Here is a 14,920-nt window from a genome sequence, read left to right on the forward strand (position 1 = left end):
TAAGACATGACAAAGTTTCTTTATTGGTTTGGTAGTTACCTATAGATAACTTGAACTTCACTTGGGGATATCTTGGTATATATGTAAAATAATATATGCAAGCCTCTTTTAAGGATTCTTCTTTTTCTTCTATGCTTGCAAGTGTTCCTTTACAAAAGGTACGGCTTTGAGGTTGTTCAACAAGACACATATTTTCAAAGGTATTTTTAAATCTTTTGTCTTGCTGAATGACCTTGTTGGAAGGAACACTCTTCTCCCACGCCTTTTGTTTCTCAAGGGTCTTCTCATGCTTTTCTTTTCCTTTTTCTTTTTCTTTAGCTTCCCTTTCGACTTCCTCTCTTTTCTTTTGTATTTTTCTTTCCTTTCTTTCTTTATGGGGAGCAAACAATTTTTCTACCCTCATTTCCCAATCTAGGCAAGCTTCTATACTTTCTTTTCCATGGAAATGGGATTGGTCTACCCTAACCTCTCTTGGGTTTTCTTGTTCTTTTCTATCTCTTCTATGTCTTCTAGGGGGTGCTTGATAATAATCATTTATTCTAAGGCTTCCCTCCCCAAAAGAATCATGATCTTTAGAGATAGATGCATGAGAAGGTAATTTTTTTAAAATGTGAGACTTCTCATCCTTTGCTTTAGTCAATTCATTAGTTTTAGCCTCATTCTCCAATTGTTTAGATGAAATTGATTGCTTATCCTTGGAAAGTTGTTTCAAAAGAGATTTCAAGGATTTCACCTCATTTTTAAGAGATTTAGAAGAGTGAGAAGACATGACTAAAGCTTTGTGTTTAGAAATGTTTTACTTGTAAGAAAAAGGAGGGAAGCTAATGAAGGTAGTTTTCCAGGTAAGAGAGGTGAGCCACAATGGACTACTTAAATACCAAGTCTTTGCCTTAGCCAAAAACTATCCCTCAAGACCTTCACACAAATCTTTCTTTAGGTAAATCACTTGAAACACAATGAGGATGTAGAAATCAAATTTTGAATGCAAGAAAACAATGCAAACTATTTAACAAACAAAACAAATAATCAAAGCTTTAACAAGACTAAACAAAAGCAATTAACAAAACAATTAACAATTGCTAAGCTAGAAAGTTCTAAACTAGTCGGCCCTAGGTGAGGCTTCTTGGACACTTGGAGCCCTTGAAGACACACTCATCGTCTAATTGCGTAATTAGACAAGTAATTAACAAGAGTTAAGTAGAAAGAAATTAGATGAACTCCCTTTTGTTGATTTTTCTATTTGCACTTCTTTTTGTTGTCTCTTCTTGGTTGGGCCTTCCAATGTATGTGGTGTATTTAGAAGGTGTTTGTTTCTACCCCTGGCCTTTGTTCCTCTTGGAATTAGGTGATTAATTCTTCAATACAGCACCTATTAAGCAAACTAGACTCCCCTCAAGTCAAATCCCACTCAATCAAGCACCAATTGATAATTAATTTCCACCACCAAGCTTAGAGGTCAAAGAATTAAAGCAAGAAACAAATTAATTTGAAAAACAGTACCACACAAAAGGAATTAAAATGTGACAACTAGAAAGAGTTCCAAAGAAAATAGACAAGCAAATAAAAGGTACTCAAATAAAAGATGGCACACAAAATGGAACCTAAAGAATAGCACTAGATTTGATTTCAAAATAAAAAACAGCACCACTGAAATAATTGTTGTGGTCCAGAGAGCGTGATTTTCACTGATTTATGCTGAGCTGGCCTTTTAGAATGATGGCATTCTCATGGAGCTCTTCTTGGATGTATGTGAATATGGTGCGGAAGCTATGGTGAAAATGGGCAAGATCCTCCTAGGAGTTGTGGTGATCTTGAAGGTGCATGAAGTGTAGGGAAAAAGGGAGGTTCGGCCAGCCCTCTTGGTAAATGGTGAAGAGAAGATTAGGACCTAGGAACTAGGCAAAGGCAATGTATGGCACAATATGGGCAGCATAACATTACTCTCATTAATCTTGCAAATACATGAGCCAAGCCCTCTTATTTATAGTGTTTAGAGGGCTGGAAATTCAAAAGAAAGTGGAGGGAAATTCAAATGAGAAGCATTTGAATTTGGAGCCAATTCCTAGTTACAAGGAAAGTGTGACTTGGTTTCTTTTTTTTGGCACCTCCTAAATCTACACCTACACCTTCTTTTTATGTCACATGGAAGGTGTGGCTTAGCTTTATACATTTGCACCTCTTATATTTATATCTACACCTCCCTTTATGTTCTACTAAAAATACTCAAAAGTAATTACAAAAGAAAGACATCCAATGATGCTTAGTTGGCCCATATCTTCTATTTGTTGGGCTTGAGCTTAAGCTTGAACTTGTATTTGGGCTTGGGCTTGGGCTTTTTTTATCATGGGCTTGGGCCTCTTCCATCATCCCCTCCCTCTTGAAAAGGATTTGTCCTCAAATCCAATGCTTCTTCTTCATTATCATTATGTGGATGTATGTAGCTGGATGGTTTCCATCACGAGGTACGTCCCATATGTAGCCAAGAGAGATGAGCCCAAGACGAAAGTCAGGGAAGGGTCAGCCACCAGGCCCAAATTGCGATTATCCTATAAAGAGCTCTTGAGCATGCCAGGGGTAGCGGACAAGCTAAATTTTCCCTCAGAAGATAGATCGATCCTTGGGATCATGAAGAGATGCTTGGTGTGAATTCCACCTAGCATTTGGGCACAATGTCAACAGATGCATAGGCTTAGGTTTCTAACTGGCTAGCCTGGCCAAGGAAGAATTCTTGAAGGAGTATCTCGAAGCTAACCAGGAAGAACCAAAGGGAGAGGTTTCTATCAGGGACCAAACACATGAGACACCAGTTCATGGTGACTTGAACACCATTGCGGGAGGATTTTCCAGAGGAGGAAGCTCGGCCTCCATGTGTAAGCGATACGCGCGAGCAGTGATGTCCTTGGATACAAGGATACCTAATCATCCTCCATAGCCCACTCTCTACTTCACAAATTTTGACTTGGAAGACGTGTTTCCTCTCGAGGATGATCTGGTGGTGATATTCGTTGTTATCACATGGCGAAAGGTACATAGAGTGTTGGTCGATCGAGAGAGCTCGGCTGGTGTGAAGTTCTGGGCAGCGTTCACCAACTTGCAGTTATCCCTTGATCAGTTGAGGCCATACGACGAATGTTTGGTTGGTTTTGTTGGAGATCGGGTAGAAGTACGAGGGTACGTTGAGCTAAGGACGACCTTTTCTGATGAAAGTGCGGCCACGACGATTACCATCAGGTACATCGTTGTTAACGCATCATCTGCTTACAACTTACTTTTGGGGCGATCTTCACTGAATAGATTGGGCGCGGTAGCCTCAATCTCCATATGAAGATGAAGTTTCCTTCTTCTGAATGAGGGGTGATCACCATAAAGGTCGATCAGAAGACAACACGAAAATGTTATGAGAGTAGTTTGAAGAATCGAAGAACAACTTATGCAATCACCATCCAGGTAGGAGAACCAGGATGGATTGCAGAGACATATGTCATCAATGAGAGACGACCTGAACCTACTAGAGAAGTCCAAGAGAGAAAGATAAAAGGAAAGAAGTTCAAGCTCAGCACCTCATTGTGCAAGGAGCTAGAAGATAAGATAGTCGATGTGATATCGAAAAACATGAATGTTTTCGCATGGTCATCCACAAACATGCTCGGGATAGACCCAGATTTTCTATGCCATCGACTTACCATGGATGAAAAGGTCAAACCCGTGGTTCAGAGGCGAAGAAAATTCAATAAAGATAAGTGCCTCATCATCCGAGAAGAGACTCAGAAGCTCTTGGATGTTGGCCATGTAAGGGAGATCCAGTACCTTAAGTGGTAGGCAAATGTTGTGTTGGTAAGGAAGGCCAACGGGAAGTGGAGGATCTGTGTCGACTTCATTGATTTGAACAAGGCTTGTCCCAAGGATTCCTACCCACTCCCGAGCATAGACTCCTTGGTTGACAACGTCTCAGGTTGTTGGTTGTTAAGTTTCCTAGACGCGTTCTCGGGGTATAATCAGATTCGTATGCACTCGAAGGAGGAGAGTAAAACAACCTTTATGGTCGAGGTCGCCAGTTACTTTTACAAGGTCATGCCCTTTAGCCTGAAATATGTTGACCCAAATTATCAAAGGCTGATGGATCGAATCCTCGCCCCAATGCTCGGGCAAAACGTTCAAGCATATGTAGACGACATGGTCGTAACGTCAAAAAGGAAAGATCAACATATTACCGACCTGGAAGAACTATTTGCAACAATAGAGAGTAGAACCTGAAGCTTAATCTAGACAAGTGTGTGTTTGGGGTGGAAGCATGGAAGTTTCTAGGCTTCTTGTTGACAAAAAGGGGCATAGAGGCAAACCCCGACAAGTGCGCGATGATCATAGGGATGAGAAGCCCGACCAATGTGAAGGAAGTACAACAGGTGATCGGGCGCATGGTCGCCCTATCTCGTTTCTTGTCGGCCAGTGGAGATAAGGGGTACCCTTACTTCCAGTGGCTCGAGAAGAACAATCATTTTGTGTGGACTAGTGAAAGCGAAGAATCTTTCACCGAGTTGAAAGAGTACTTGGCCAGTCCCCCTGTTCTTGGTAAGCCAGCCCCAAGAATTCTCATTCGTCTTTATTTTGTGATCATAGATCGAACAATCAGATCGATCCTCTTGCAAGAACAAGATAAGGTCCAGAGGCCAGTCTATTTCGTAAGCAAGGTGTTGCAAGGACCAGAGACTCAGTACCAAGATATCGAGAAGGCTACCCTACCTGTGGTGTTCGCAACTCGAAGGCTTCGCCATTATTTTCAGAGCTTTATTGTTATTGTCATGACCGACCTTCCCATACGTAAGGTCCTTCAAAAGCCTTATATAGTAGGTCGGATGGTCTGCTAGGCGATTGAGCTATCCGAGTTTGACATACAATATGAACCACGAGGGCCAATCAAGGGTCAAGTATATGCAGACTTTATGGTGGAACTTTCATCCAAGGACTTTCAACCTGATCCTAATGACTTCTAATGGGTCCTTTCGATAGATGGATCCTCTAACCAATAAGAGAGTGGAGTTGGGGTCATTTTAGAAGAACCTAACGGAATCTTAATTGAACAAGCCCTCAGGTTTGCGTTTAAAGCAAGCAACAATCAAGCTAAGTACGAAGCCTTGATAGCAAACCTCTTCCAAGGGAACCATTTAGGGACACCCATAGTTTATTGCTCGTGTGTTTGGCCTAAAAAAAATAAAGAAACACTTCCACAGTTGGTGAGATGCCAAGTTGTGAACACAAAATAATGAAAGTTCGGATGAATGCCTAACTATTTGGGTGTAGCTAGACATGAGCTACATTGAGCTCGGTCAGTAGCTGAGAACCTTATTGAAAAAGGTGGCGTAAAAACAACAAAATGAACCATCGGGGTCCGATGACTCGTCACAACAGATAGGTTCCCCCTCCCTACTCTCCACAATTTTAACATACCCCTCGTATTTTTTACTCATGGTACACCCGTTTCCTCTCAAATCCCTAAGGCGTAAATAGGTTATGTAATAGGAAACCTCTTTTAGAAGCTTGTTTTTAATCCAGGGATACATTGAACCATAATCCATTAAAGATATAGCTAAAACACAGCCATAAATAAAAACAAAATACAAGCACAATTCAGGTCAGGCAGAGAAAGCGGATCAAAATAAGATTACAGTTCTGGCGATGCAATCGATAAGATGAACAGATATTTTGCAATAGAGATTAGTGGAGAAAAATATCTGGTGTGAAGAAGGTGAGTGATAGCTTGACGATGAGAAGAAGTGCGAAGAGAGTTTTTTAAGTAAGAAAGGTTCTGAGAGTAGAAGTTTCTGTAACGAGTAAGGGAGAAGAAATGAGTTTTTAATTATTTGAAAGGATGAGATGAAGCGGCAACGCTTCCTCGCCGTTGATACATGTGCCACGTGGACGCTCCAGATTTAGTGTGGTGGGATGTCTCATCAGAAAACGCTTCGATAACTACGCCTTACCTACCCTCTGCGAAAGCGTCTCGTCAGTTGCCAACGCTAGAAAGACTCTTCGCCTAGCCAAGCTCGACTCGAGTTTGGGGGACTTGAGTAGTGGCCAGGAGTGCTCGGGACCTCGGTCCAAGCGATTAGGTTAGCTTGGTTTTTGGGCAAGTATGGGCCCAAAGGGTGGGCCATGAGCTCGACCCAGATATTGGAAGACAACTCGAAAAAGATAATTAAAATAAAAGAAATATTCTGATTGTTTATCATACATACACTTATTAAATACCAATAAAAGTTGTTGAGAATAAAGTAGTTAGTACCCGAGAATAAAGGTGCACGTAAACAATATGTTTTTCTGTTATGATTATATGTATTCTGTTGAGATTATATTCTCCTTGTTGAAATCTCGCTCTGTTAAGATTAGAGAAAACCGTTGAAGGGATATCTATAAAAGGGGCTTGAGACCTCTAGTAAAGGTACAATGTTTCTGAATACTTAGACTGAAACTAATTTGATATTTTTGAATGCTCTCACTGACTTGATCATTGGAGTGTGATCAACAGGTAAAGTCCTCTTTGTCCCAGGGGAGAACCAAGTACCTCAAAACACTAATTGGAGACAAATCAAAGGAAGAACATGCCCTTTCAATCTGTCTGAGGTCAACCGGCGAAAACAAAAATAAAAGAAAATGTTTGATAAATTAAAATTAACTTAAGTTTTTTACAAATTAACTAATATAATAATTAATTTTAATTTATGAAAAGGTTAATTTCAATTTCTCTTTTCTAAAAAACGTCCAAATTAACTCAATATTACCAATAATTGACATCTCATGAACATTTCCACATGTAATAAATTACTTAAGTCAGTTTTTCAATTTATGAACTATAATTAATATAACTTGAACATGTATATGTAGAAACTAATTAAAACCAAAGTGGCTGAGTTAGAGAGATTAAATACTTATATAAAACCCAAGAACATTTAGAAATAAAACAAAGGAATTGCAAATCAGTTCATTTGTTACATTTTAACAAAGTTCAGGGAATGTCACAATTTAAGGCCACATTATATGGCACAACTTACCTAGACTTAGACTCATTACTTAGAAATATAGATAGATTATTGTCAGCTAGTTATCTAAAAGTGCTTATTTCAGAAGAATGTTAACCCTCTTAAGGTGGTGAACTTCTCTTGTATCTCAGCTACACGCTGGACAGAGTTGGCTTTCTTCCGCTCCCATTTTGATTTTTCAGATAATCCATGCTGAATCTCCCCAACAAGGGTCAGAATTGAGTTGGCAACACTTGCTTCTCCACAAGTCAGTTCAACCTTACGCTCTTGCATGCTTTCTAAGGCACCACATATCTCCTTTCTTTTTGATTGAAGTTTCTGAATTTGATCATCAATTTCTTGGATTGCTGCAGAGTTTCTTTCGATTTCAGACTGTATCTGAGCTACTTTGTCCTTGTAGTCAAGTTTTAGACTAAGAACTTTGCTTTTCTTGGCCTCCAAGTCACCTAAGAATCTGTCTGCCTTTACTATGTTCCCATTGGCCTCATGGAAAGCCACACTGGCTAAGGGAATTTCTTCCACCAATTTTAACTTTGCCATCTGATCAGCACTGAGGGTAGCATCTTTGCAGATTTGTGATGCAAGCATTGCAACTTCTATCACAGCATTGTTACAAGAGACCAAAGAAGGGAAGTCTCCAGCAAGAAGGGAAGAAAGTTTCTTCTTGCAACACTCTATCGTTTGATTATCCATAGTGTTGGTGGAAGGAGCCATATGATCTGATGAACTCTCAGAATGAGGCATAACAAGCAAGTCCTCCAAGTTATCAAGATAGTCATCAAAATTCTCTAAAACAGTGGTCACATTGGGATATTTCTCTCCAGATATCTGCATACCAGATCCTTTTTGACAATCTATGTTGCCATAAAAAATCTCAGTTGCATCAACTTTTGCCACTTCATTATCCAGAAGGCATAAATCAAGGATGTTATTTGCATCTTGATCAGGGGATAAAGACTGGCCAACACGAACACGTAGTCTAGAAATTTTCCTGGATGGTTGACTGCAGACTTTTGTTCTTCGTTTTAACTTCCTCTTGGTGCTAATCTCTTCTGTGGTATCTTCTTCAATCTGCAGTGGCTTCACTGGAGGGGTAATGGGCATAGATTGCACAGCTAGAAGGTCATATACATCAATTAGTAAGAAATATATAAAATGAAGAAGGGACAACAGAAGTTGCTAGAATATATGAGCTAAAGTCAAGTTCTTCAGTAGCATATATAAAAGGATCCCAACTTATTTCACAAACTTGACACAATATTCTTGATTCGTTCATTTCAGAACTAAAATATTCACCTCGTCACCTTCACTTTGCAAGTTATTCGGAAAGACAACTGACCCACCACACATAAAAAATTAACAGGAAACAATCAGAAATATAAGTCTAGTATTATTCAGTCCCATACAAGGAGAACTGTCAAGGAAGAGAGATAATCAACAGCAGACTATGTAAACCAAGACAGGTAGAAGGCCTTGTGCAAGAAAAAAAATACTCAAATACCACAAATCAAGACGATGCCAAAATGCAAACATATGTTGACAACTCAATGAATTGCTCCAGATTACAAATGCTAAAAGCAGAGAAGGAGAAATGACTTTTTTACTGAAATGTGTGTCCAATGATGAGATGGAGAAATTTTGAAAGATTGTAAACTGGTGTGTTGTCAAAAGTAACATTTTTCAACAATTTAAAAAGCCTAAGGCAAAAATGGATGAGAAAATAAACACCAGGTTGAAAGCAAACCTTTTGTGGGAGTTTTCTCAGTAGAGGGTATCTGCCAGCTAAATAAATCAAAGAATGCTTCAATGGCCATGCTAGGAAAATTTGATTCGATATATCTCTCAACATCAGGCTTAGTTCTCAAGCTATGTCTCCTGCTAGAAGAAGTCTGAAGAGATTTTGGAAGATAAAGATGTCTATCTAGAAAATATCCAGCCTTGTTTGTCCTGCTCAACACTTTCCAGCCCCATACATCACCAGGATTTGGCCACCCCTCAGGTGCATATGGCAAACCTTCACCAGAAGAATAAGGTGACACTGGTTGAAGATCAAAGGTTTTATCCTTATAAGGATTGCTTTCAAATGGAGAGTCATTCTCCTCTTCATCCTGGCAACTGCAATAACACAGGACAGCGTCAACTGCTGATAACCATACAGTCCTACTACTCAAGTCACTGCCATAATTTCAACTTCAGTCAACTAATGTGGAGATTATCACAAAATACTGTGTGTACACAAAGGTAGAAAAATGTTGCTGACTTCATTCACCACTGAGGAATTAACCTAATATGTTAACCATGGCCTAACCGTTATAAAAAGTGAAAAAATAGTTTTTCAAACTCTCCAACATGACAAAATAAAATGTTGAATTTCAGCCCACAATGTGAGAGATAAGAGTTTTCAACAATTACTTGGTAACCACATGCAACATGCTCTCAGAATTAGAAAATGTACAGTGTCACTGTGATCAATTTAAACTACCAAGCCCTTTTCTGAAACAATGACAACAAAAGTCTCATGGAAATATCTTTTAACAACTTCAACAACATTTGCATGGCCCTTAAAACAAATAATGTTTTCAATAATCAACATTTTATATATAGAAGCAGCCAGATTTTCAAACAAGGGTACTTTTAGGCCTTAACGGGTAAGATTTTCACAGTATCTTCATGGAAAACAGAGAAATTGATAGGAGCAACCATTATACAATCAACATTGGTCAAAAACCACACAAACCCCCTTGGTGGTGTGCATGGCAAACTACATAATCATTTTGTCCAAAACACACTGCTAGTGTTCCTGATCAGCAGGTTTTTAACCAAAAAAATAAAAAATTGATCTTTTCTAAGCAAGAAGAAAAAAAATGGTACATTACCAAACACAAGAGAACAAAAATGAAGCGAAGAGGGAAAAGGTGAAAAGTTACCTGATGGGAATGGGAGAGTGTGATGGAGCCATGGACGGAAGAGAGGTTACTGGCAGAGAAAAGAGAGAAAAGGGGTGATGGGATTGCAATGAACATTGCATGTGGTGTTACCATTATTAATAACTAGATTTTAGTAACATTCCTGCAAAAATGGGGTCCACCTACAAGTTTTAGTTTTTAATTAATCCACTTACATGTTGTTTGATGAACATATTCACAATTTATAAACAAAATGTGGTAAACATCACTCCTACGATTTTCAAATATCAATTCCCTAAGTTTTTAATTGGTGAAAGTTTTTTCTTTGAATGTGGTTTAGCTATTTATTTATCAAAAGAAAGTAATTTCATACATTAATTAATAAAATGAAATTATGTTAAATTATCACTGTATTATTGTATTATTATTGTGAAGAAGCCGTGTCAATTTAAAGTAGTTCTAACTTTAATGTAATTAAATTTACCTATAAAATTATAAGATGGCATAACTCGTCTATTTTAATAATTTTTTAAAATTTTATCTTTTAATAATTAATATATAAAATTAACTGGTAAAAAAAACCTAATTCAGCTAACTACTCTTATAATTTATTTATATTCTATTGTTTTTCATTGATCATCACTTCATTATCATGTGATTTTTTTTTTACTTACAGAGGTACTTTATTTTTTAATTAGGAAGTTTAAGAAAATTATAAAAGATGATAAGAGATTTCCTAAAAACAGTTTTTATAGAAGAAATCAGTTTTAAATCATGAATTCTAAAGATGGAGTCGTATTTTAAAATACAATTTTTATTTTTTTATTTTCTAAAAAATCCTTAGAATATAACTTATTATTTTTTTAATTTTTGAAAGAAAAAAAAAATCAAATCGTATCTTAAAACTAGATTTTAATTTTTAAACAAACTGAAGTCATATACAACAACTTTTTCTTAAGAAAATAGAAACTATATTTGAAACATGAATTTATTACTTTTTTAAAGCAGAATTAAAAACAAAATGGTACTTTAAGTTAATAAGTTTCTGAATACAATCTTAATGCTTTTTAAGCAAAAGGAAATAATTAATTAGGTTCAACAAAGTAATACCTAAAACTTCTTAATTATATTAGGGTATTTACCCATATAAAAGAATGTACAATTTTAAAATGTAACTAGATTTTTTAATCATTCACTAAACATAATTTTACCTTAATGTTGTTGAGTTACATAAGTGAGAGACAAAATGAAAATGAAATAACTTAAATACTCTTACATAATAAAGCAAAATAATTAAATGCATGTATTCAAGAGTAAAAAAATATTTCATAATTGTTACCCAAAACCATTATTTTCTCTCAAATTTTTGTATAAGTTTTGCAATTTGGACCATTATGTTTCTAGCAATATTTACATGTTTCTTTCTTCTTTATTTACCAAATAAAAAAATCATTCAATCAAAAGAAAAACAAAAACAGTTGCAACTAATCATCTCCAAAGAAAGCACAACTTTATAATGTGAACTATTGTTTGTTGAGGTTTGGAGCAACTATTACGAGAAAAAGTGAAGTGTTGGAGTCTAAGGAAACATTTTTTGAAAAAATAAAAACAACTTTGTTGGAAAAGATATATTTCACTTCTTATATATCAGTTAAGTGAGAGAAACTTTAACAATTCTCATATCATTCATCAATTAATTGTTAATACACTAAAAAAAATATTACATAAAATTTAATTTTAAATAAAAAATAATTAATTATTATATTAATTAAATTAGATATTATTTTAGAGATTAAAAGATTTTTTTATCTAAAATAATTTTGATTATTAATAAATAATTTTTAAATTGATATTTAATTAACTATAAATTTTTAGTTACTGATTTTATAATTAAATATTAATTTAAAAATTAGTTTATAAATTTTATTAAAAATAAAAATAAAAGTTTTAACTATTAATTATTTTATATTTAAATTAATTTTTATTAATATTTAAAAGACTAATTTAAAATTAAAATCTGGATTGTCAATTCAGATATCAATTTAAAAAATAATTTTTTAATTTTTTATTAATAATAAAAGTTATTTTAAATATCAATAAATTTTTAATCTATAAATATTTAATTTAATGAATACAGTGATTATTTATTTATTTTAATTTGATCCAAATCTTTTATAGTAGATATTATAATATATCCAAACTTAATATAATATTTAAAATCAAATATAGTTAATATGATTTATTATATAATATATTAATCTTTAAATTCTACAATTAAATAATAAAAATATTTACAACTACAATTAAAATATATTTTAGAATAAATAATATCAATATAAATCAATTTGGTCTTATTTAATTTAAATAAGTGAAATGCTATCAATTTATTCTTTGAAAAGTTGAAATATTTATTTTAGTTTTCTTAATGTTCAAAAAGTCTTATAATAATATCGTATTGTGAAGTTTTGTAAAATTATTTTGTTATTAAAATATTTTTTTAACCGTCAACTTATAGTAACATTAAAGAATATTTTTTTATTAAATTGACCTTTTTATATATTTAAATACTGATTTTTTTTTACAATAACTAATAATTAAATTGCAAGTGTTTCATACACATAGTTATTCTTAAGTAAAAAATTATTATAAATACTGAATTGTTTAAAAACCTATACTTGTAACCGAATCGAAACAATCTAAAAAAATAACTTCAGCTTATCTCTATAAAATACGTCTAATTTTGAAATTAGACACATTAAAATAATATATTCACTCATTCATAGTAATCCTAAAAAAATTAAAATAATTAGTTATTATTATTTAACTAAACTAGAGACTATTTTTATAAATTAAAAAATTATTGGTATCTAAAGAAGTTTATATTATTAATAAAAATTTATAAAATAGTTTCTAAATTGATATATAATCTTTAATTACTAATATTTTAATTATTTATTATTATATATTCTAAATTAGTCTCTATAGTCTTTTATAAACTAATTTATAATTTAAAATATCAGTAGTTAAAACTTGATAGTTAATTTAAATACTAATTTAAAAACTATTATATAATTTTTTATTAATAATAGAAATCATTCTACTTACCAATAATTTTGTATTCTCTAATAGTATATAATTTAATCAATATACTAATTATATTTGATTTTATTGTTGTTTTTTAAAGACAATTTATTATTTAATGATTTCTTGTATTATGAATCATAACAGTCTTTTATATATATATACTTACTAAATTTATTTCCTTTTAATTTATATATACATTGAAAGTAATATGATTTTAATTCTTTATTAAGGACAACAAATATGTACATTTTTAGTAAAATATGCAGAATAAAAAACTTCAAATAAATAAAATTTTAACGCAAAAAAAATGAAATCAATACAACTAAGTAACATCTATATATCCATAAATGAAAATGTGTCTTCTTGTGTTTGCTTAAACAACATTCAAATTAAACAACGACCATAATACCACAAAATCAAACTATAACAAATCAAAACAATAAAAATAAGAAAAATTTAAAAACTAGAGGTAAAAGGCACACTAGTTGCACTCAACCACGAGTTTCCAGCAAGGAAGTTCCCAATAGTGAATTTTGATGCTTCGGAAGCACTTGTAATAACATGATATCCCAACTATTTAACTTTATTTGTTCTAGAAGAACCAAGTCCTCTATTTGATGTATTATCCATAATACAAGCAAACTACTTGAAAGTTTAAATGTATTATCCATAATACAAGCAAACTACTTGAAAGTTTAAGTGATATACACCGAATATAACGATAAAAATCAGAATTGACCGAATTTTAGTCTCAAGAGAGTAGCTGGACATATGGCCAGATAGTATACAAAACGTTCTTGGAAAAGAAGTGTTTGATCACTGTGCTCTTGTGTTAAAGACTAGATCTTTAGATTGGGGTCCTAAACCTTTCATGAGTATAGATGTTTGGCAAAGCGATGGGAGGTTTAAGGATTTCGTCAAAAGTAAGTGGCAAAGCTATGAGGTACAAGGTAGTGGGATTTATGTCCTCAAGGAAAAGTTCAAGAAGTTGAAAGCAGACCTAAAGGTGTGAAATAGAGATACATTTGGAAACTTAAATCATGTAGGGGAGGAAATCTAGCGACGTATTCAAGAGTTAGATGCCAGGGATGATGAGAGTGAGTTAGATGAGGAAGGGAGGGAGGAGAAGAGGATTTTGATGGCGGAACATAGAAGAACCAAGCATAGTCATGAACTTCTTTTACAAAAGAAGGCTCGTCAGAGGTGGTTAAATTAGTGGGATTTGAACACTAGGTATTTTCAGTAGTTATCAAGTGGAGAAGGGCAAGAAACGCAATCAGTGGATTGAGAGAAAATGGGCAATGGCTCGAAGATCAAACAAAGGTAAAAAGAAAGGTAAGGGGATTCTACAAGGAAAGGTTCGACATAGATGATCGGCCATGAGTCTGACTCGATAATGCAGTTTTTGACATCATCTCAGAAGAGGATAATGACATGTTGGTGGAAAGAATCACTGAAAAGGAAGTAAAAGAATGCAGTGTGGAATTGTGACAGTTCAAAAAGCCCAGGACTAGATGGCTTTAACCTCGGTTTCATCAACTTTTGCTAGAAAGAGATCAAGGCGGATGTTATAAGAGCGATGAACAATTTTGAAGAGTGTGACAAATGGTCGAGGGGGACAAATGCATCCTTTATTTTACTTATACCTAAAGTTGATAATCCTTAGTGATTAAACGATTTCAGACCAATCTCTTTGGTCGGATGCTTGTACAAAATAGTTGCCAAGATTTTGTCTTTGAGGTTGAAGAGGGTTTTGCACAAGGTTATCAACGTTAGACAGTCTGCATTTCTGGCAGGTAGGGGGTTAATGGACAATATTTTAGTGGCAAACGAAGCTCTAGAAGAAGTGAAGAGGAGAAAAAGCAGTTGCATATTCTTCAAGGTAGACTATGAGAA

At 34.3% G+C, this 14,920-nt stretch overlaps 1 protein-coding gene across 1 annotated transcript; it reads right to left on the reverse strand.

The window, feature by feature from the left end:
* Positions 1-6,964: 6,964 nt before the first annotated feature.
* Positions 6,965-10,065, reverse strand: LOC137819439 (uncharacterized). Its single transcript, XM_068623294.2, has 3 exons — positions 9,962-10,065; positions 8,779-9,149; positions 6,965-8,149 (listed from the first exon to the last, which is right to left on the reverse strand). The coding sequence occupies exons 1-3, from the start codon at positions 10,060-10,062 to the stop codon at positions 7,116-7,118; spliced, it is 1,506 nt and encodes a 501-aa protein (XP_068479395.2). The 5' UTR covers positions 10,063-10,065; the 3' UTR covers positions 6,965-7,115.
* Positions 10,066-14,920: the final 4,855 nt, after the last annotated feature.

Source organism: Phaseolus vulgaris, chromosome 10 (genome assembly GCF_051622355.1).
Source record: "Phaseolus vulgaris cultivar YP4 chromosome 10, ASM5162235v1, whole genome shotgun sequence".
In the NCBI taxonomy this organism is placed as follows: Eukaryota; Viridiplantae; Streptophyta; class Magnoliopsida; order Fabales; family Fabaceae; genus Phaseolus; species Phaseolus vulgaris.